At 41.2% G+C, this 21,211-nt stretch overlaps 1 protein-coding gene across 1 annotated transcript in view; it reads left to right on the top strand.

Annotated features, from left to right (window-relative positions):
* Positions 1-15,493, top strand: part of LOC117702282 (coiled-coil domain-containing protein 138-like) — a gene marked incomplete at its 5' end in the record, with an annotated part of 49,788 nt that extends 34,295 nt beyond the window's left edge. The window contains 4 exon segments of the mRNA XM_034493514.2: positions 7,379-7,500; positions 7,502-7,556; positions 12,875-13,013; positions 14,950-15,493. Of these exon segments, the coding sequence (XP_034349405.1) occupies positions 7,379-7,500; positions 7,502-7,556; positions 12,875-13,013; positions 14,950-15,115 (482 nt within the window).
* Positions 15,494-21,211: the final 5,718 nt, after the last annotated feature.

The raw sequence follows: 21,211 nt of genomic DNA, 5'->3' as shown, positions 1-21,211 counted from the left end.
CTCAAATTCCTTGCCACTGGAACCCAACTTACATGGAACCAACTGTGAATTCCAAATGGTGCATCTGCAGAAGGAAAAAGTGTTGCTGTTTCCATCATAAATCCCAAGGGGCCTGGAGAAGTTGTGGTTTGCTGCTCGAGCTATCATTGCACACTGATGCCTTCATCATTCTCTCTGGGAACACTGCCCAGCAAGCCATGCTGTTGTTTGTTGCTGTCACTAGGGCCACTCCAATTGCTGCCTTCTTCATTCTTGGGACTTTCACCAGCCAGATCCAGGCAGCCTTTAGGGAGCCTCCCTTTTGGTGGCCACTGATCCTAGGGCTGGCCACCAGCCCCTCATAAAGGCATCTTATGCCAGCCTGCCTACCACGCTCTGGGTAACACAAATTCTGCTCTGCACTATGTGGGCAGTGCTACCCCTAGCAACTACAAAAGGGAGCTCCCTCAGTGGGTCTGATGTGGTGGATCCTGACTTGGGAAGTTCTGTGCATGCACCATCTTCTCTGGGCACCCGTGGGAAGTCATTCCCAATCTCTTCCTCGGCAGAGACCCTGAAGAGATGGAGGACAAAAAGCAAGCCACTGCTGAGAAGCCTGCTGTGGAGCAGCCGGGCTGAGCGGACTGTGCCAGCTCCTGAGCTCGTTGCTCCTCGACCAACGATGACAGACTGGTGTGAAGGAGTGCAGGTCCTCTCTGTGCCTCCACAGGACATCACTACTGAGGACTCGCATGCTCGTGTCCTCCAAGGACAGGTCTGCAGCCGCACATACAGGCCACTGAGTGGTCGTGAGCGTCTACAAAATAACGCACTGAATCAGAATAGAAATGCCCAGATGTGCATGGGTGTGGAGTTGTCCACTGAGGCATGAGCAACCTACCAGTGGCCACTCCTCAAAAAAAAGTGACTGTCCCTCTGCCAGCAGCTGTCACCTGCCAGTACCTCCGTAGCCTCTCCCCATATACCCATATATTGTATCTTCTATTATTTTTATGTACTTTCATCAAATCTGTACCACATTTCCTCATTCTTGACTTTCCCTCTATACTTTACCACACTTCCCATCAACTTTATGAATTCTTTTTTTTTTTTTTTTTTTTTTTTTGAAAAATCGCCTGGGAGTGATTTCCCAGGCCACACCCTCTCCTTCAGTTGCCAGTAGTTACCTAGATATGGACTCCGTAGCCTGCCTCTTTCCCATTCATAGATATGGGACTCAGTAGCCTGCCTCTTTCCCATTCATGCTGAGCCTGTGTCTTTTAATCACAAGTGTATTTTATTTAACTTCCAGATCCATATGTATAGACTGAATCTGTTATTTTTAAAGTATTCTGTGTAGCTTTAAAAAGAAAAAAACCTTTTTAGCCAGTCATCACTTCAACATGATACCAATGGGATGTTTCACTCATTACTTATATTTGCCACTGCAAATATTAACATAGACTTATAAATGCCTTAGCACTTTTAAAATGTGTAATAAACGAATCAATATGACACTGATGTATGAAAGGATATGCTGTCCTAATTTTAGCGGACATTGCCACCTTTCTCAAAAAGAATGAGATTATTATATCCTTTCAGCTAGTGTGTGTGTGTCTGTTTTGTATATGTGTGGATGTGTCCGTGTGTGGATATGTTTGGGATGTATTTTTATGTATTGGTGTCTGGAGAGTGGCTGTGTGTGTGTGTGTACACCCACATGTACATGTGTTTGTCTGTGTGTGTGTGTGTGTGTGTGTGTGTGTGTGTGTCTGTGTGTGTGTGCTGCCATTTCTTGAACCATTTATTCCAGCATTTAGGGTTACTGGTTTTTTTTTTTTTTTTAAGTATTTTCCAGTCTTATTTAATGCAAATATGGCTTCATATAATGATTTTGTTTGGGTTTGTCTTTGAGATAGGGTCTAACTATGTAGACCAGACTAGCCTGGAACTCACAGAGATTTTCTTGTCTCTGCCTTATGAGTGCTGGAACTTAATGATGTGTGGTACCACTTCAAGCTTAACCTTTTGCATGTGTGTAATTTACAGTTTCTTTTCTATAGATTTTCTGTTGATAGCCTTGATCTATTTTCTGCTAGATGATTTCTCTTTTACTGTTTTAAAATGATATCAACCCTTTATCTTTCATGGTTTTAAAAAGATTTCTTTTTATTGGGTGTATGAATGCTGTGCCTGTATGCATATATGTGTGCTGGTACATGACTGGTACCCATGGAGGTCAGAAGATCTGACCTAGATCTCCTGGAACTGGGGTTGCAAGTGGTCATGAGCTGCCATGTGGGTGCTGAGAACCAAACCTGGGTCCTTTGCAAGTGCTCTCAGCTGTGGAGCCAGCCCTCCAGCACCACGGGTAACTTAATCTGAGCCCCACTACTTTTTGACATGGCAAATCATGTCTTTTTCAGTTTCCATCATGATATTTTGGACAGGTGAGCATAAGACATTATGTGTCAAGGCTCACCTGGAACTCCAGATTCTCCATCATCATTGTCCCAAGTCCTGGAAGTTACACATGTATATAGCACTGGCCTAGTTTACTTTTTAAAAGCTTAAATGAAAGAATCAATGTAAAAGTTCAGCAAAGGTTGTCATATAGTAAATTCTTAACTAGCTGATTGTTATTATCAATAAACATTGCTTAGTAATGTTTAAGAATTGGTTTTACTTGAGATCATAATTAAGACTACATTTTTAAAGACTACATTAGCTGCCTTTTGATATAATAAAATACCAAGCAAGTGACTTAAACATACATGGGGCTGAGAGGTGGCTGAGCATTTAAGAGTACTTGCTGCTCTTACAGAAAACCTGGGTTTGGTTCCCAGCACCCATGTGAGATAGCTCACACTCGCCTCTAACTTTAGCTCCAGAGGATCCAATGCCTTATCATTTCCTCTGTGGGCACTAGGCATGCACGTGGTGCACACATACACAGAAAACAAGATGAAATCTTTTAAAATTTAGATAACTGGCTTACAGATCCTTGCATTGGAAATTTGGCCTGGGCTTAGCTCCCTGGTCTTTTCTGCACTGATCTTCCTCTCATCGTGGGATCTATTTTGAATCTTCCAGAAGACTCAGGAGCCCATGTGGCTGGGTGCTTGTCCACAAGGCATCACTTTTACTGTGCTTTGGCCATGTCACCAGGTTCAGCAAGGGTCAGAGCTGGCAGCAGAGCTGCTTTCTCATGAGAGTCACTGCAGAGAATTTCTCACCTTTTTAAAAATAATCTACCATGATTGAGAGAAACAGATTGGCTTTTGTTGAGCAGCGCACAGCACCTGTAACCAGTTCCAGAAGATCCCACACCCTCTAATGGTCTCTTCAGGTGCCCACATCCATGGACACACTCCCTCTACTCCCCACATGTACATGTATAATTACAAGTAAAATAAATATTTTTAAAAGATTCACTTTAGAAAAAAATAACCAAATACTATTTTCTGTGAAAACTTTTTTTTTAAATTGAATATTTTATGTATTTACATTTCAAATGTTATCCCCTTTCCTGGTTTCCCCTCTGGAACTCCCCTATCCCATCCCTCATCCCCCTGCTTCTATGAGGGTGCTCCTTTACCCACCCACCCACTCCCATCTCACTGCCCTGGCATTCCCCTATACTGGGGCATGAAGCCTCCACAGGACCAAGGGCCTTCCCTCCCATTGATGCCAGATAAGGCCATCCTCTGCTACATATGCAGCTGGAGCCATGGGTCCCTCCATATGTACTCTGTGGTTGGTGGTTTAGTCCCTGGGAGCTCTGAGGGATCTGGTTGGTTGATATTGTTGTTCTTCCTATAGGGTTGCAAACCCCTTCAGCTCCTTCAGTCCTTTCTCTAACTCCTCCATTGGGGACCCCGTGCTCAGTCCAATGGTTGGTTGCTAACATCTGCCTCTGTATTTGTCAGGCTCTGGCAATGCCTCTCAGGAGACAGCTATCTCAGGCTCCTGTCAGCATACACTTCTTGGATCCACAGTAGTGTCTGGGTTTGGTGTCTGTATATGGGATAGATTCCCCAGGTGGGGCAGACTCTGAATGGCCTTTCCTCTGTGAAAACTGTTAAGGGAAAATTTTTCCCCTCGTTTTTAAAATTTGATTTTTTTCATTCACTATATTCTGATCATGATTCTTTTCTCCCTCATTTTCTCCAAGATCCTTCTCATCAACCTAACTCCACTCCTGTTTCTCTTCAGAAAACAAACAGCCAAAACAAACAAAATTTTTAAATAAAACGAATTAGCACAAGAAACACACATAGAAACACAACACCATAAAAAACACCATAAAAACACAAAAATAAGAAACTGTAATATATAAGAAACTGTAATATACAAGCAAAAGACCAGACCAAAGGATTAAACAGAAAGAAAAAAGAATGAAAGAAGAAAGACGGACGAACTTTTAAGCTTGTAGGTTAAATATTTAACAAAAAAAGTACCACGAAGCTGGATGCGGTTATGAACATGTACAATCAGCACTAGAGAAGCCAAGGCAAGGGAACTCAGGCACATTTAAGGCTAGCCTGATCTACATATGATGTTCCAGACTGGGCAGAGCTATGCAGTAAGACTCTTTATTACCAAACAGCCCTGGTCCACTTAATCATGCTAGCTGTTGCAGGTCATCTCAAATACAGCAGAGGGCACTGCTGTGAAGCTTGTCTCTGTGAAGACAGCGGGCTTGTCTAGTATATCCATATTGTTGCTTTTTTTTTTTTTTTTTTAAGTTTGGGCCTGGCAGATGATTTGGTAACTTGGGTGTCTGCTGAGCAAGCATAAGGACCTGAGGTTAGGTCCTTACCATCCATATGAAAGCCGAGCACAGCAGTGTGGATCTCTAATCCCAGCAGTGAGGGCTGTAGACAGGTGTATGGCTTGGGCTCACTGGCCAGCCTGTGTAGCCAAAACGAGATTCAAGTTCAGTGAGAGACCCCCAACTCAAAACAAAGAAAAAAGGCTGGAGGCCATGAATTTGGGAGTGGGAATATACATGGGGGTGGGGGGAAGAATGAAGAAAGGAAAATGATGTAATTATATTTTAATTTAAAAAAAAAAGGAAGGAAAAACACCGGTGTCTGTCCTCTGCACGGACATGAAGAGGCAAACATGCACAAACCAGACAAATCTGAACAGAACCTAGGGATTTGGCTTAATATGCATTTGTTTGCAGAGTTCATTTTTAAGTCAAAGATTAAGTCAAGTGGCATATTAAAGTTCTTCATTAGTTTTTATTAGTGAAAGCCAGAGGTGTCAGCCCCTATGGAAGTGGAGTTAGAGAGGGTTGTGAGCCACCCAACCCGGCAGCTGGGAACTGAACTCAGGCGCTTCACCAGAACACAGCAGTCAGGCCACGGTTGCCCGACAGATTGTTTTGGTAGCTTGTAAGGTTCCTGGCTGCACAAGGCTGTTGCTACACTGACCCTTTCCTCCAGCAGCCTGAGTGGCACCTTCCAGGGACTGAGAAAGCAGGCAGGGAAGCTGCCTAGGGCCACCTGAGTTCTCTGTGTTCTACAACCAAAGGTCTTGTCATCTAGCTCTGAGGGGCAACTAAGCAATGGCCCTATCCTGTCCTGGTGGTCTCCAGCCCCTCCCCTCCCCCAACCGACAGCTCACAGGGAGGCATCGCTCACCTGCTACCACTAGGAGATTCGGCTTAGTACATTGGAGCCAAGACTTACTTTTTTTTCTTTTGAAGATAGGGTCTGGCTATGTAGTCCCAGCTGGCCTGGAACTCACAAAGTTCTGCCTGCTTCTGCCTGCTTTGTGAAAGGATTATGTCACCACACCGGGCCCAAGACACTCTGTTAAGCTTTCTCTGTTAAACAGAAATATTAATTTTAAAAAAGGTAACTTAATGTTACGTGACCAGCATGGATTTTTTGTTTGTTTCTTTCTTGAAATCATATACAGAAGGAATGTTTTGGAAAATAAATTGTACACAACTGAAAGCAGTGTAAAACTATTGTATGTGACGTAATGGGGTATCATTACTGCTGAATCAAAGTGTAATGATACAAGTCTCTGATTTTTTCTCTTTTGCATTGACTCTAATCAAACCAGTGCTTCTCTTGATTTAGTGGTTTGCCAGTCACCTGTGAAAGATTTCAAGGTAGGGTGTTAAGGAATCCATTCTCAAAGTGCCATTCTAGTGCTGGTCTTGGTAAAATCTTCATAATAATGGGTAGGTTACAGAATGTAGTGGGCCAGAGGATAGCCCAGTCTTTTGGAAGTTGTTTTTGAATGGTGTGATAGAAGTCCATGTTTAAAACTCATTGAGCAAGTTTGTGTTTAGTTACAGTTTTAAATGAGGAGACATTTGGAAATCAGTAACAAGACGTAGTGTAGAGTGAAAAATTATAAAGGCCATTTATGAAATATGTATGGATTTTTTCGCCTTAGACCTTGGGCAGAGAGGCACCTGCCAGCAGGTTTGGGTCCATCTAATTAGTTACAGAGGAGGGGGAGTTACAGGACAAAGGCCTGTTAAGAACATCCCAGAAACTGACTGGCCAAGAGAGGAACTACACCCTGCCCCCATGGTACGGCCTACTAGTGTTCAAAAAAAAAGTAAAACAACCAATCCTGTGCACCCGCGCGAAAGTTCACTTTTTCCCTACCCCGCCCATATATAAGCGCTAGACCACTGAGCCACGAGGTCAGTCCCTCTATCCCCTATGTGAGATATGGGGATATGGGCTGGCCCAGAGCTCTGATTTAATAAACCACCTCATGTGCTTTACAGCAAGACGGTCTCTCGTGTGTCCTTTGGGTGCGTGCTATCCTGTGACTTAAGTGGACCTCCTTTCTGGGGATCTTAGAAGCTATTTTAAAGATATAAATACTGATGTTGTTTAAGTTCATAGAAGTGTGTGGTGATTACAACCAAATGCAGAAATACATACTATTGTACTACTTAATGTTAATCATTATTTTTCTTTTTTAGTATAAAAACAAAATTGGGTTATTATTAATATTTTGATTTTTAGACAGGGTTTCTCGGTGTAGCCTTGACTGTTCTAGAACTCACTCTGTAGACCAGGCTGGCCTTGAACTCACAGAGATCTTCCTGCTCTTCCTCCTGAGTGCTGGGATTAAAGGCATGTGGCACCATTGCTCAGTGGGGCTTATTATTTTAATTCGTATTTTGAAATATGAATGTGCTAAACGAGTTTCTGCCATTGTAATTGGACTGACTTTTCTCTCTCCTTCCCCATGAGTTCTAATAACCAGTGAGGGGGCTGAATCTAAACTTGTGATCTCTTGTTATTTAATTTATAAAATATTTTTATTTTATTAAAGTGATAGCTGTTTTTTTGTTTAACCTTCTGTTTCTGATTGAGTAACTGATGCACAGACGGTTGGTTGTTTATGTTTCTAGCTGACTACCTAGCTCAAGCATTTGACTCCCTTTGTTTGGACTTGAAGACAGATGAAGGAAAATCCTTATTTTTGGAGTACCAAGCAGTTCCAGTAATCCTAAAACACCTGAGAATGTCCAGTAAAAGGGCTCTTATCCAACGCCATCGACAGCCTGCTTCAGATGACAGTAGAGTCAAGTAAGTGCTTATCTTTTATGTCTGTGAAGAGATGATACCTTTGTTCTGTGATTAGAGGGAAATGTGTTAACCGCACACTCCAGGCACTCCTGCATAGTGCTATAAATGGTGGCTGTTTTCAAAAGTTATTGTTTAGGTCAGCACACAGAATGCGATTTCATCATGGCATCTTGATATGTATGTGTCATACTTCGTTGTACGCCCCTTCCCTCCTCTGTGCCCCTTCACCAGCTGGCTCCGTTCTTCTTCCAGTTAGTCTTCCTTTGTCCCTTCCCAACACAGCTCCCATTGTCATTCCTATTTCCCACATCCCCTGCAACCTCCTCCTCTCCTCTCATGGTTCTTTCTCTACTTCAGTATCCTGCAAACACAAACATTGACATAGCTCATAGCTATGTATAATCTGAAACGTAAGCTCTTTGAGAAATAATGTGAACTTTGTCTCTGAGTCTGATTTATTTCGTTTTTCATAATTCCATTTGCATCTGTTTTCAGAAAATGTCATGATCTTGTTTTTCTTTATGCCATAGAGAATTCCCTCGGGAATGTGTATGTGCCATGTTTTCTTTATTACCTCACTTGTTGATGGACATCGAATGGTCCGTCCGCTTCCCAGCTGTTGTGAATGATGCAGCTGTAAATGCGGACGCACCAAGCTCTGTGGTGTGCTGACTTCGTAGTGCAGATTGCTGATAGGGTGGTGCTAGATTTAGTTTTTTGGGGGAATCTCCATACTGATTTCCACAGTGGCTTCCCAGTATTTTCAAATCCCTGGCATGTTGCGCTTTGAGATTCAGGGACAATAAATCAGTATCTCAGGAATTCTCAGGAATTTCAAAATTATGGTGACTTTGTACACATTTCCTACTTCATTCTGTGTTAACTAGATAGCTAAAATTCATATTCAAAAATAAAATACACTAAATTGAGGCATATTTACAAAGAAGTACATCCTACAGGAATATTTAAATAGCAGAAATCATAATTTAAAATTTATATCTCCCAGTCAGGTAACAGCCCCTCTTGGAATCACAAAGTGGCCAAGGCTCAGTGAAGCATGCACTGTGCACAGAAAATGTGTTATGCCTTGAGAGAGTATTCAAAGGACTTAAGTGCATAGAATATATATGGGAACTCACTAGTGTGCATTTCTCTGTCTCATTGTCCTTCTTGTTCCTCTTTCTGAATGCTATATTCACGTGTATATTTGTTTTTATATATGCATTGTACACATATAACTCTGTGGGCTAGGATCCACATATGAAGGAGAATATTTGATTGATTAATTTTTCCCCCCTGAGATTAGGTGAAATTGCTTAATATTATGCAGTATAAGTTCATCCATTTTCCTGCAAGTTTTGTAATTTTGTTTTTCGTTAGAGCTGAATAGTACTCTGTTTTATATATGTTTAAATTTTTATTACTCATTCACTTTTTGAAGAGCACCTAAGTTGCTTGCGTTTCCCTGCTGTATTGAGTATGGCAGCACTGGACATGGCATGCAGATCTCTCCACTGTAGCACGAGGAGTTCTGTGTGCATATGCCCAGGAGGACAGTAGCTGCAGCATATGGCAAGTCTGTTTCCAGTTTTCTGAGGCTCCGCCAGGCTGATTCCCATCATGGCCGTGTGGACTCCCCCCAGCAGTTCTTCTTTCTCTGCATCCTCAAATATTTGTCAACTTTCTTGATGACAGCCACTCTAACTGGGCTGAGGCGTGACCTAGAAGCATTTCCCTGATGACTAGGGATATTGAACATTTTAAAATGCTTATTGGCACGCCTTTCATCCCAGCACTTGTGAGGCAGAGGCAGGCGGATTTCTGAGTTCGAGGCCAGCCTGGTCTACAGAGTGAGTTCCAGGACAGCCAGGACTACACAGAGAAACCCTGTCTCGAAAAACCAATAAATAAATAAATAAATAAATAAATAAATAAATAAATAATAAAAAATAAATAAAATGCTTATTGGCCGTTTGTCTTTCTGTCTGCCTCCTTCCTTCCCCCTCTCCCTTCCTCCCTCCCTTCTTTCCTTCCTTTCTTTCTCACTTGCTGTAATTCATTGCCCTGCTTATTGATTTGCAGTTTTTCTTCCTAGATATCTATTTTCTGCAGTTCTCTGTAAATTCTGGTTGTTTGCCCCATGTCTGAAGTGTAGCTGGAAAGGTTCTCTCCCGTTCTCTGGGCTGTCTGTGGGCTCTGCTGATGGCTTCCTCTGCTGTGCAGAAGCTTATTGTCATATAGCCCCATCTGCTGATTTTGAGGGCTAGTTTTGTACTCTTGAAGTTATGTCCAGAAAGTTATTGCCCACCTTAGTGTCTTGAACAGAATTCCCTGTGTTTTTATCTAGAACTTTCAGGTTTTATTTTTCTTTTATTTTTACTAGTACAGTGTGTTTTGTGTTGATCATACACATTCCCTTCCCCAGCTCTTCTCAGATCTACTCTCTCTCCTGTCCACCTGTTTGCTTGTTCTCCTCCCACCAAGACCAGTTGGTGCTTGCCCAGCTGTTCTTGGATGTGTGCACCTCCCCTGGCGCTTGTGTGGCTTAGCTGGGGCTACCCTCTTAGAGGAGACTGACTACTCGCTCTCAGCAGCTAACAGTTGCTGATCGCTCATGGGTGGGGTGGGGTTTTATACCTAACTCCCCACTTCATGTTGAGATTTGGTCCAGTTCGGGCTTGTGCAGGTCTTGTGCGTGCTGTCACAAATGCCACGAGTTATATGTGCAGCCACCCTGCTGTGTCCAGAGGACACTGTTTCCTTGTATCATCCACTGCTTATAGCACTTCACTATTGCCTTCGCTTCCTCAGTGACCCCTGACCTTCGAGAGGAGGACTACAGTGTCTGTGTTCCACTTAGGGCCAAGCATTTGAGTTTTCTGTACTTTGGCTAGTTGTGGGTCTGCGTGTTTATCAAAATCTAGTACAAATAAAAGTTTATGGTAAGCTGGTCAGTGGTGGTGCGTGCCTTTAATCCCAGCACTCAGGAGGCAGAGACAGGCCTGGTCTTCCAGGACAGCCAGGCCTGTGCAAAGAAACACTGCTTTGGAAAACAAAAACAGTTGAACATTATTGTCTGTTTAGCAAAATAATAATAGTAGGGAGGCTTCCCCAAGGCCTAAGTCCTGTTCAAGCCATGGCTCTCAGCCCAATGACAGTGGCCGGTGTGGCTCTCATAGATGCCTTTCTTTTTCCTCCAGCTGATTTCTGTTTCCCTGGCTTTCCTTACAGTTTAGATTTTGTTGCTTCAATGGTGTATTTTAATCAATACTGTCTCAAGATAGTAACATACAAGCCGTCCAAGTTGTGTTTCTACATATAAAAAGCAAGGTGAATGCAAAGCTATTGTGGGCTTATATCTTTTATGGGAAATAACTTAACTTGTATTCATTTTTTTTAGAAAAGCCTTTTGTAGAGACTTTTTACTACAGAAATGGCCGGCTTTAAAGGGTCCAATTTGACCTTGGGTGATTTTTGTTGGTGGTATTGTTTTTCAGCCTCTCCTAGCTAGCCCTTACCCATGTTTCCAAAGTATTTTCATACATTATCTTGTAATAAACACAGTGAATGAAGTAGGACTTCTGAAACCTTTGCATGCATCTTTATTGGATGGTTCTTACAGGCACAGTTTTTTTTTTCTTCCTTCCTTCCTTTCTTTCTTTCTTTCTTTCTTTCTTTCTTTCTTTCTTCTCTTTATCTCTTTCTTTCTTTGAAATCATTTACTTTTATTTTATGTGCATTGGCATTTGGCCTGTATGTATGTCTATGTGAGAGTGTCAGATCTTGGAGTTATAGACAGTTGTGAAGATTCCATGTGGTTGCTGGGAATTGAACCCAGGTTGTCTGGAAGAGCATTCAGTGCTCTTAACTGCCGAGCCATATCTCCAGCCCCAAGACAGAGTTCCTCAGTAACAGGATATGTGCATTTAAGGTGTTTGGTAACAAATTTGAGAAATTTCTACTATTTTATTTTTTTCTTGGGAGACAGGAGGTTTCAAGACAGGGTTTCTCTGTGTAACTCTAGCTGTCCTGGAACTCACTCTGTAGACCAGGCTGGCCTTGAACTTGGATATCCACCTGCCTTTGCGTCCTGAATGCTGGGATTAAAGGCGTGCACCGCCATCACCCAGCTTATTACTTTATTCTTAATGAGATTGAGTATATTTTGTTCTCTTATAGTTGGGTCAGTTGTGCTCATTAAAAAAAAAATAGGTACATCTTTTCTAATTGATTTATAAGACCTCATTCGTGATTTCAACTTAAGGCAAATATAAGCAAAGTCATCTCTCACTTCCTCTCTTTTAAGTTTGTAATTTCTTTTTTGTTTTGATTATTTTAGTTTTTATTTTGATTTTAATTTTTCAGATAAATTTATTTTTATGTGAACTTTCAAGTTTTCGTTTATTCTGTTTTGAGATTATTATATAATTACATCATGACCCTTTTCTCCTTCAAACCCTCCCATATGTCCTTCCTTGTTTTCTTTCAAACTTGACACCTCTTTTTTTCATTAGTTGTTGTTAAACACATATGTGCATAAATAAACACACACACACACACATGCCTAAATACATGCATCCAAGCTGCTCAGTCTGTAGAATGTTACAGGCATGCTTATGTCTCAAGGCTGAACACTTGGTATAGGGTAGGCAGTAGATAGCTGTGCTCTTCCCTGGAGAAGACCCCCTTCCTCTGCATCCTTAGCTACCTGTGGTTCTTTGTGTAAGCCTAAGGCCTTGTGGGTTTCCCCCCACCCCCATCCATGTTGGTATGACTTTTGTTGTCCTTGTTCAGCTCATGTTTAAGCAGTCATGTTGATGAGACTTCATAGTTGTAGCTTCTGACATTCTAGGAGACAGCAGACTCCTTGATCCTCAAGTTTCTGCCTGCTTTTCCACAGTGATTCCTTAAAGTGTTTATTCTTAGGTTTTCAATCTTTCATTCATCAGCTCTTATGCTCAAAATGTTCTTTCCTATCTAATACAGAGTTGTTATAGGGGCTTTAAAGAAAAATAATTTATACTTAACAGAATTTCTTATTTACAATCACCTCAACTGGGCTTCCAGTTAGAAGTTTATTGAAGAAACATGTTCTCCTTTTCTTTCAAGCATGCTTTGTATCAGATAATAACCGGCTCCGTGTGATGCCCAACAAGAGTTTGCTTTTGCTTTTCAAATGATAATTTTGTCCTAAAGTTTAAGGATGAAAGCATGACGGTCCAAGCCAGTGTTGATGCATGACTCACTTAGTTCTGGCTTTGCTTTTGTAATTTCCTTTTAACACTCCTTACAGTAACGCATGACTACTTGTTTTGCAGAGTCCCTGCAGCCTTTCCTAGAAGCCTGTAGCAACTCTTTGTTTTTTCGCACTTGTTCTGTGCTGCTGCGAACCCCTAAACTTGATCTTCACATCCTGGAAAAGCTCAGCATTATCCTACAGAAGCTTTCCAAAATCAAGTAAGGAAGTCCTTTTTTGTAACATTTTTAATTGATAATTATATTCTGATCATTATTGGGGCTGCCTTTTCAGTCTCAATCTCAAGCTAGTTTTACTTCAATTATTAATTCTAATTTGATTATGATTTCCAATCTATAGATGTAAAGATTTAAGAATCATGAATATGAATTATATCAAAGACCACATACTTGGGGCTAAGAAAGGCTCAGCAGGTAAAAGCAGGTACTTTATAAGTATGAGGACCTTGAGTTCAACCCTCAGGACTCACATAAAAGGCCACGTGTGGCCGTGTGCACCTTTGAGCCCAGCACTGTGTGTGGGTGCACTAGGGGAAGAGAGACAGGAGGAGCACCAGGCCTTGGTGGGTACCAGCATAACTCCAGATTCAGTGAGAGACCTTGTTTCTAAGGAATAAATCAGAGAGTGGTAGATAGTAGTATGCCAGACACCTTCCCTTGTCCTTTACGCATACACCCACCTGCATATGCCTGTACCAAAACACACACACACACACACACCTATGCACACTTACATAACCATACACACACTCAAACATGCTCACTCTCTCACACATTATTTCTCATACACACACACTTTAAAGACACACACAGATTTAATAATGGACATTAGTGTTTGAATATATAGTTGCTTCTCAATTGGTTCAGTTCATCTAAGAAAACTTTAAATATCAGAGACAGCATGCAAATCCAAGAAAAAGGGTTTCTTACTTAAGATGTTGAGAAGGAAACTATTTATATATTGGGGGTTGCTTTTGGTTTTTATGGTAATGGTAACCCAGGACTAACTGCATGACTCTTCCACTAAGAACAAGTTTATCAATCAAGTGATAACATCAGAACAAGTCACTGCACACTGGTATTTTATATAAGACAGATGAGAAAATCAAAGTGATAGTAAATTTGCATTTTGGTGCATGTCTGTGTGTCTGTCTCTGTGTATGTGTATGTCTGTGTGTCTGTATGTCTCTTGTGTGTGTGTGTGTATATATGTATGTGTGTGTATGTCTCTATGTATGTATATCTGTGTGTGTATATGTATATATATGTGTGTGTGTGTGTGTGTGTACATGTGGAAGCTCAAGGTTGATATTAAGTGTCTTCCTCTTTTTTTTTGAGACATGGTCTCTCACTGAACTTGGAGCTTACTGATTAGCTAGGCTACATGACCAGTGAGCTCTGGGAAACACCTGTCTCTACCTCATGTAATGCTGGGCTTTTTGATAATTTCTCTCAAGAGGCAGATACACTCAGATAAGAAAATAAAATATGGTGTAGTTCTGTTTATATTTAAGATAGGATTCTAACTAAAATGAAATTACCAAATGCCTTCTCCTCTTCTTTCTCTTCCTGCTCCTCGTCTTCTTCTTTTTCCTCCTCTTCCTCCTCCTCCTTCTTCTTCTTCTGTCTTCTTTGTTTCTCCTCCTCTTTTTTTCTTCTTTTATTATGTAAGACAAAAGATCTCTATGTAGCTCTGACTATCTTAGAACTTGGTGTGTAGACCAGGCTGTCCTGGAACTCAAATCTGCCTACCTCTGCCTCAGAGTGCTGGGGTTAAAGGTGCGCACCACTGCACTAAGCTTGAATGTCTGTGAGAGGAATGAGTAGTACACTGCCATTTTAGACCCTTGAGGTAACTGCTGGGTTTGTCTAACTGTGGGAAACAGGGCTTCCTTGTTCCTAGGAGTTCTTCTGTTAGTGAGTAGGGAACAGTTTTCAGAATATAAACTATATTCTTTTTTGCCTTTAATGTTTTTTTCACTCTGGGCTTGGCTCATAAAACCTAGTTTTCTTAGCATCTTAATCCTATAGCCAACCATTTTCTCCTTTGTTTTAAGAAGCAAGTGCTATTTTCTCACATTTGCATAAGTTCTCTCAAGTTTATAAGTAATTATGTAATATGCCCATTCTTTTACAGGAGTAACAAGAAGCTCTTTGAAGTTTTTACTATTCACCTAATGCTTCAGGAACTACAAAGGACAACACATCCAGAGCACGCCTTTCTCTGTATTAATCTCAATTCAACTCTGTTCAATCTGGGTTTGACAAAATGTAACTCCCTGGTCGCCGGTACAAGCCATTAGAAAAGTGTGTGTGTGTGTGTGTGTGTGTGTGTGTGTGTGTGTGTGTTTGGTATATGTATGTATATGTGTTCTTTATTTGTAAAAGTGGAAAAATCACTAAATTACTCTACAGAGTAAAATTATCAACAGCATCATTTATCATGAAAGATATCTAGAAAGATTTTTCAGCTATGTAAATGAGACCCATACATGGTATGGATGTTTTAGAATATTTTAGTTTAAGGTAATACTAATGTACAAGGTGGCTTTTCCAGAATTCAAGGCATCAGGGTCAGAATTCAAAGCAACAGGGTTACACTTTGTAAAAAAAAAAATATATATTTTAGGAAAAGTCTTTCTTGAAATTATGTGGTTATTTGGAATATAATTTGTCCTTATGTGGAAATAAACTATGTTATCATTTTTCCATTAATATAGTAGAATCCCTTCTTTTGATAACATTAAAAAAAAAAAAAAAAGACAGGGTTTTTATGTAGTGCTAGGTGTCCTGGAACTCACAGCCTTCAACCTCTGCCTCCCAAGTGCTGGACTAAAGGTGTGCACCACGACACCAGGTGAGTACTTCTCTTGTATTTGTTCATTCTACTTTCCTTTTACCTTTACTTGCATTGTGGTTGTTGGGCAGGTACTGTGCTGAGTGATCACTCGAGCCTAAGAGTGTATATGGTTTATACAGTATTGTTTTATGAAATTGGGTGCATACGTATTAACAGTCATTATGACCTCTTGATGTTCTCTTAAACAACATGAAGCAACCATCTTTATCCTTTATCACTGGGTTGAGCCTGTTTTGTCAGACATTAAAACCCTGGCACTTACCTCTTAGGTCCATGTATTTGGAACATCTCTTGGTATCTGTCCTACTTAGGTTTCTATTGCTGTGCTAGCACACTGACCAAAAGCTACTTGGGGAAAAAGGACTTTTACTCACACTTGCACATTACAGCCTGAGGACAGTTAAGGCTGGGACTGAAGCAGGAACCTGGAGGCAGGAGCTGAAGCAGAGACCATGGAGGAATGCTGCTTGCTGCCTTGCTCTCCATGGCTCACTCATCTTGCTTTTTTATACAACCCTGGAATGCCTGTCCAGGAGTTACTCCACCCATAGTGGGCTGGACCCCCAACATCACTCAAGAAAATGCCCCACACACTTGCCTACTAACCAGTATAGTCTGGGAAAGCATCTCTTTCCCTAACTTTAGAAAACTGTCTTTTTTTCCTTAATGTTTTCTATGCCTTTAGAACTAGATTCCCATTCTATGCCTCCTACCCATAGGTTTGATCTTTGCAGAGTGTCACATATATCTTAGATGTCCCACTGACATCTTCTGATTTTTATCTTTGTCCTTGCCTAATTATTTCAGTTGTGTACTTTATCTTCAGGCTCAGATAGTCTGTCTTCTACTTGGTCCATTCTGTTTCTAAGACTCTCCACAGAGCTTCTTCCATGAATTAGTATGTTTGTCATTTCCAACAGTCCAGATTATTTTTTTTCTTCAGAATTTCTGAGTCTTTTTAAAATTCCTCTTTCATGTCTTGCATCAGCTTTCTTATTTTATTAAGAAAAATAAGGTGGTTTATCTTCTCAGTCAGGAGATTCAAGAACACATGAAAAAGTTCATTCATCATGATCAAGTTGGCTTCATTCCAGAGATACAGAAACAGTTCAATATGCATAAATGAACATGCAATAATGGGAAATATTACATAAATGGCTCAAAACAAAACTCACAAGATCATCTCAGTAGGTGCAAAAAGGGCTTTTGACAAAATCCAACAGACCTTCAGGATAAAAGTCCTGAAGAAAGGAATAAAAGGAACATTTCTCACTATAATGAAGGTTATATGTGGCACATTTATAGATAAAATTATAATAGATGAGATGAAAAATCAAAGCATTTCCAATCAAACTAGGAATATGATATGTGTGCCATCTTTCTCCATTCTTGTTCAGTACAGTACTAGGAGTCTCAGCCAGATCAGTAGAACAAGGTGTAAATAAAAGGAATACAAATAAAAAAGAAGGCATTAAAGTTTCCTAATTTATAGATTCTATGATTTGTTGTATATAAAAGAGAACCTAAAGACTCTATCAGAAAACTCTTAGACTGATAAACACTTTCAGCAAAGAAGCAGGATGCAAAATCAGCACACAAAACCAGTGGCTATATCGTATACCAATAACATTTCAAGGAAGAATCAGGAGTAGAATCTCACAATTGTCATGAAAAGCATATATTCTTCTAACCAAGGAAATGAAAGACTTCTATAATGAAGAAAGAAATGGAGGAAGGCACTAGAAGATGGAAAGACCTCCTCATGGATTAGAAAGTTCACTGTTGTAAAGGTAACTATCTTAATAGAAGCAGTCTACAGATTCAATATAATCATCAAAATTCCAATGCCATTAATTATTAAAGAAAAAGAAAAGGAAGAAGAAGGAGAAGTTGAAGGAGGAGAAGGAAGGAGCAGGAGCAGGAGCAGAAGCATCTTAGAATTCGCTCAGAAGTTAAAAGTGTGGGCTTAGAGCCTTCCCTCACCCTCTTCTGTAATGTTCCCTGACTTTCTTCATGGTGCAGATGTCCATACAGGGTAGAACACTCCATCCCTTATCCTTATCCTTGACACTTTGGCAAGTTGTGTGTTCTGCCTCCTATTGCAATAATCATTGCATCTCTGACAAAAGCTTAGTGTAGCATTAATTTCAAATGGCAGACTGATAATTCAGAATAATGATGTTGAATAAATGTGTCTCTCCCTAAAAATTAGCTTTAAAAAAAATCTCAATAACTCAAAACCTTAAAATTAAGTAATAATTTATTTATTAAAAATATCTGAATTGGTGGGGCTGGAAAGATGGCTGCCTAGTTAAGAGAACACTGGCTGCTCTTACAGAGAACCGTGGTTCAATTCTCAGCATTCACATGTGGTTCACAGCAGTCTGTAACCACAGTCCCAGGGCATCCACTGTCCTCTTCTTGATTCTCCAGGCACCAGACATGCATGTGGTATATAGACATACATGCAGAGATGTTGTAGTAATTATTTTAAAAAGCGGCCGCCAGTCAAGCCAACTCTCTAAGCTGCAGCCAGCCTGCCACGTGTGCACTGCAGCCAGCCCCGCCACCCACGAGACACCAGTGTGGGAGATGGCTCTGCCAGTCTTCCACACTGTCTCTGCAAGGCTGGGCAGTGCCCAGACCATCCCACCAACCATGCAGGCTCAATACAGATAAGACTCTAATGCTTAGATTATCCAAAGGCTTATGTATTTAGTAATGATCAATAACAAGATGACCATACAATCAGAGGTATAACCCAATACCCAACCTAGATATACCAACTACCTTGACTGCTACAGACAAGTGAATATCAGCCTCCATGTCTTCTCTCCTCCTCCATCTCTCCCTTAGCTCCTCCTCTTCCTTCTCCTCCTCTTCCTTTCCTTACTCTTCCTACCTTAGCTTCTCCTACACAGAGAAAACACTCAAACACATAATTTCTTTTAAAAATCTGAATAATTTCCAAGTTAGTTGAAACCCATTGCTATAACTTTTCCTGTCTTAAAATTGAAACATTAACAGAAACCTTCTGTTATGGAATCCAAAGCCTACTTAAAGATTTGTTTTTCTTACATAATTCTAGTTAGACTGGTCAGTTCCAGTAGAAATGTAAACATCAAAGGAGTTAACTTATTTAAGACTTAAAAAGCAATACTTTATGTCTTAAGGTTTATAGCTGTTTACACAAAAGTCTAAAAGCACTTCTGGATCAGTCTATAGGAACTGGTTGAGAGGAAGCCGAACCAGAGGAATATCTGTGGTTGCTGTTGCTGTTTGTCCTGTGAGATAAATATAGGATCACATGCAAAGTGGCCCAGTGTGTTTTGAGCATTGTCTGGCGTCTGACTTCTCATTTCTTTCAGACATCAGCATAACACCAGAGCTACACCCGTGTGCTTCCACACACATTAGATATAAGCAGGTGGGGCAGGAGAGTGAGCCAATGTGGACCTTAGTGTCAAGGAGCTGGGGCTACAGACAGAGCTGTTGTAGCCTTCTGTCACTTGTCACCCTTGCTGCAGATGCAAAGCCTCTGCAGAGCCAGGTCCTGGTAAAGAGAGAGGATTTGGGCTGTCTGCTGCTAGTCTGCTTGGCTATGCTATAGTGTTATGTGGGGCCCCTCTGGACTCACTCTGCACTCTCTTCTGGCAGGAGGCCAACCTGAACTTCCTACTGGACTTGGCAAACCTCAAAGGACATCAGACTTTAATTTTCCCACTGTTTGCTCAGGTCCAAGCCCTACCTGGTCTATCTCTGTAAGAACTGAAACTGAGAAAGGAAACAATGAAAATTCAGATCAACCTCACTAGCAAGAGGCAGACCTATTTAGCCTACAAGGGGTATCCCAAGCCCATGAAGCACTGTGATTATAATGTAAGCATGCATAGCACATGATGGGGGTGGGGTTTTTATAGTTGAGGGTAAGGGAAGGGAAGGACAGGGTTTCATTGGGGACAACATGGGGGAAATAAGCTGTTTGGTTTTTTTTCTTTCTAGTTAACGTTTGCATTTTAACTACAGGAGGACAAGGTCTGCTCTCTGTTTCTGCAGCCACTGGGGTTGGAGTCAGCTGCTTTTCTTTTTCAATCTTTGAGAATTATACAAATAGCTGGCTTCCTGGAACTTTGAACACAGTTTAGGGCCTTTGGTTTTAAGGAGAGGCCGGAAATTTCCCTTTTTCCAAAGATCAGAGTCACTCCAGAGCCAAGAATCCCAAAATAAAAATCCCCCCTCCCCCTGATCAGGGAGTAGTTACATCCAAAAAAAAAAAAAAATAGTGCCCCACATATATATGGATGCTGCCATGTTTCTCACCTGATAATGCACTAAACCCCTGAAACAGTGTGCCAGCCCCAATGAAAGTTTGTCTTTATATATAAGAGTTGCCTTGGTCTTAGTGTCTCTTCACATCAATAAAACCCTAACTAAGATATATGTATATATGTGTATATGTGTATACGTGTGTTTGTATCTCTATCTATATAGCTGAGAGGAGCATTGACTTTATCTTGTCTAGGGTGGTAGACTGGATGATAGCAGAAAGCACTCCAGGCAGAATCTCCCTATAGAGTTTAAACAAGGTAAACATGTACTATCTGGAGGAAGGGGAGGGGCCTGGATAGGAGGGAGTGGAGGGCCTGTCTGGAGTGAAACTTGTTGAGATTTTGTGCCTGGTTTCTAAGTCTTTGGGCCCTAAACTAGTTCTGATTTGGTTGGTGCAGAAGCAGTATTATTCCTATAGGTGATTTCCCATCCCTCTGCGGACTATAGGCAGGAGGTCTGCTCTCTGTAGCTTTGTCACTTCTCAATAGCCAAAGAACCAAGTAGATTCTGAAGGGTGTCAGGCTGATCAGAAATTTTCTCAAGGCTTTCTCAGGGCTGGAGAGCCAGAAGTTAACTGAAGTAAAGATTCTTAGGCCTGCCACCCAGTTCCAAGCCTACAGAGGATGCCGAGAGTTGTTAGTAAGGGGTTGAATCAGATAACTGGTTTTGTTTTTATTGAAGTAGAGGGGCAAGCATGGGGAGTGGACTGTCTGGAGAGATGTGAGATATGGTAGGCAAGAGCAGGCCAGGGTATACAAACCCCTGTCCAGTTACCAGGCAGATCCAAGGCAGCCCTGTGCTGTGGGAGAGCTAACAGGATAAGGTTGAAACAGGTTACTGGGCACAGTTTAACTTTCCAGTTGTGCCATAAGGAAAAGGAGTGCCCTAGGGACAAGGTGGTGACCGCTTGTAACCTGATTAGGTGAGGTTAGTTAATTGTGTGGGTTTCCTGAATTAGGTGAAAGGTACTAGTGTGAGGAAAGCTGATAAGGTGTGGAGGTGTTAGGAACCAACAACTGGGAGTGGGATATGATGTGAATGGTTTGGGGATTTGGGTTTGGGGGAAGACTTAACTAGCCCTGGGAAACTGGGTCTCTTCTCTTGCCTTCAGTGATATTGGAACTTTTGATAGATTCCAAACTGAAGGTCGGAAGACCAGTAAGAACTTTGTGTTATGGGGAGTCTTACTGTTCCTTTTGGGAGGAAATAT

This window comes from Arvicanthis niloticus, unplaced genomic scaffold, assembly GCF_011762505.2.
Source record: "Arvicanthis niloticus isolate mArvNil1 unplaced genomic scaffold, mArvNil1.pat.X pat_scaffold_646_arrow_ctg1, whole genome shotgun sequence".
Lineage (NCBI taxonomy): Eukaryota > Metazoa > Chordata > Mammalia > Rodentia > Muridae > Arvicanthis > Arvicanthis niloticus.
This window is presented reverse-complemented; position numbering and strand designations above follow the sequence as displayed.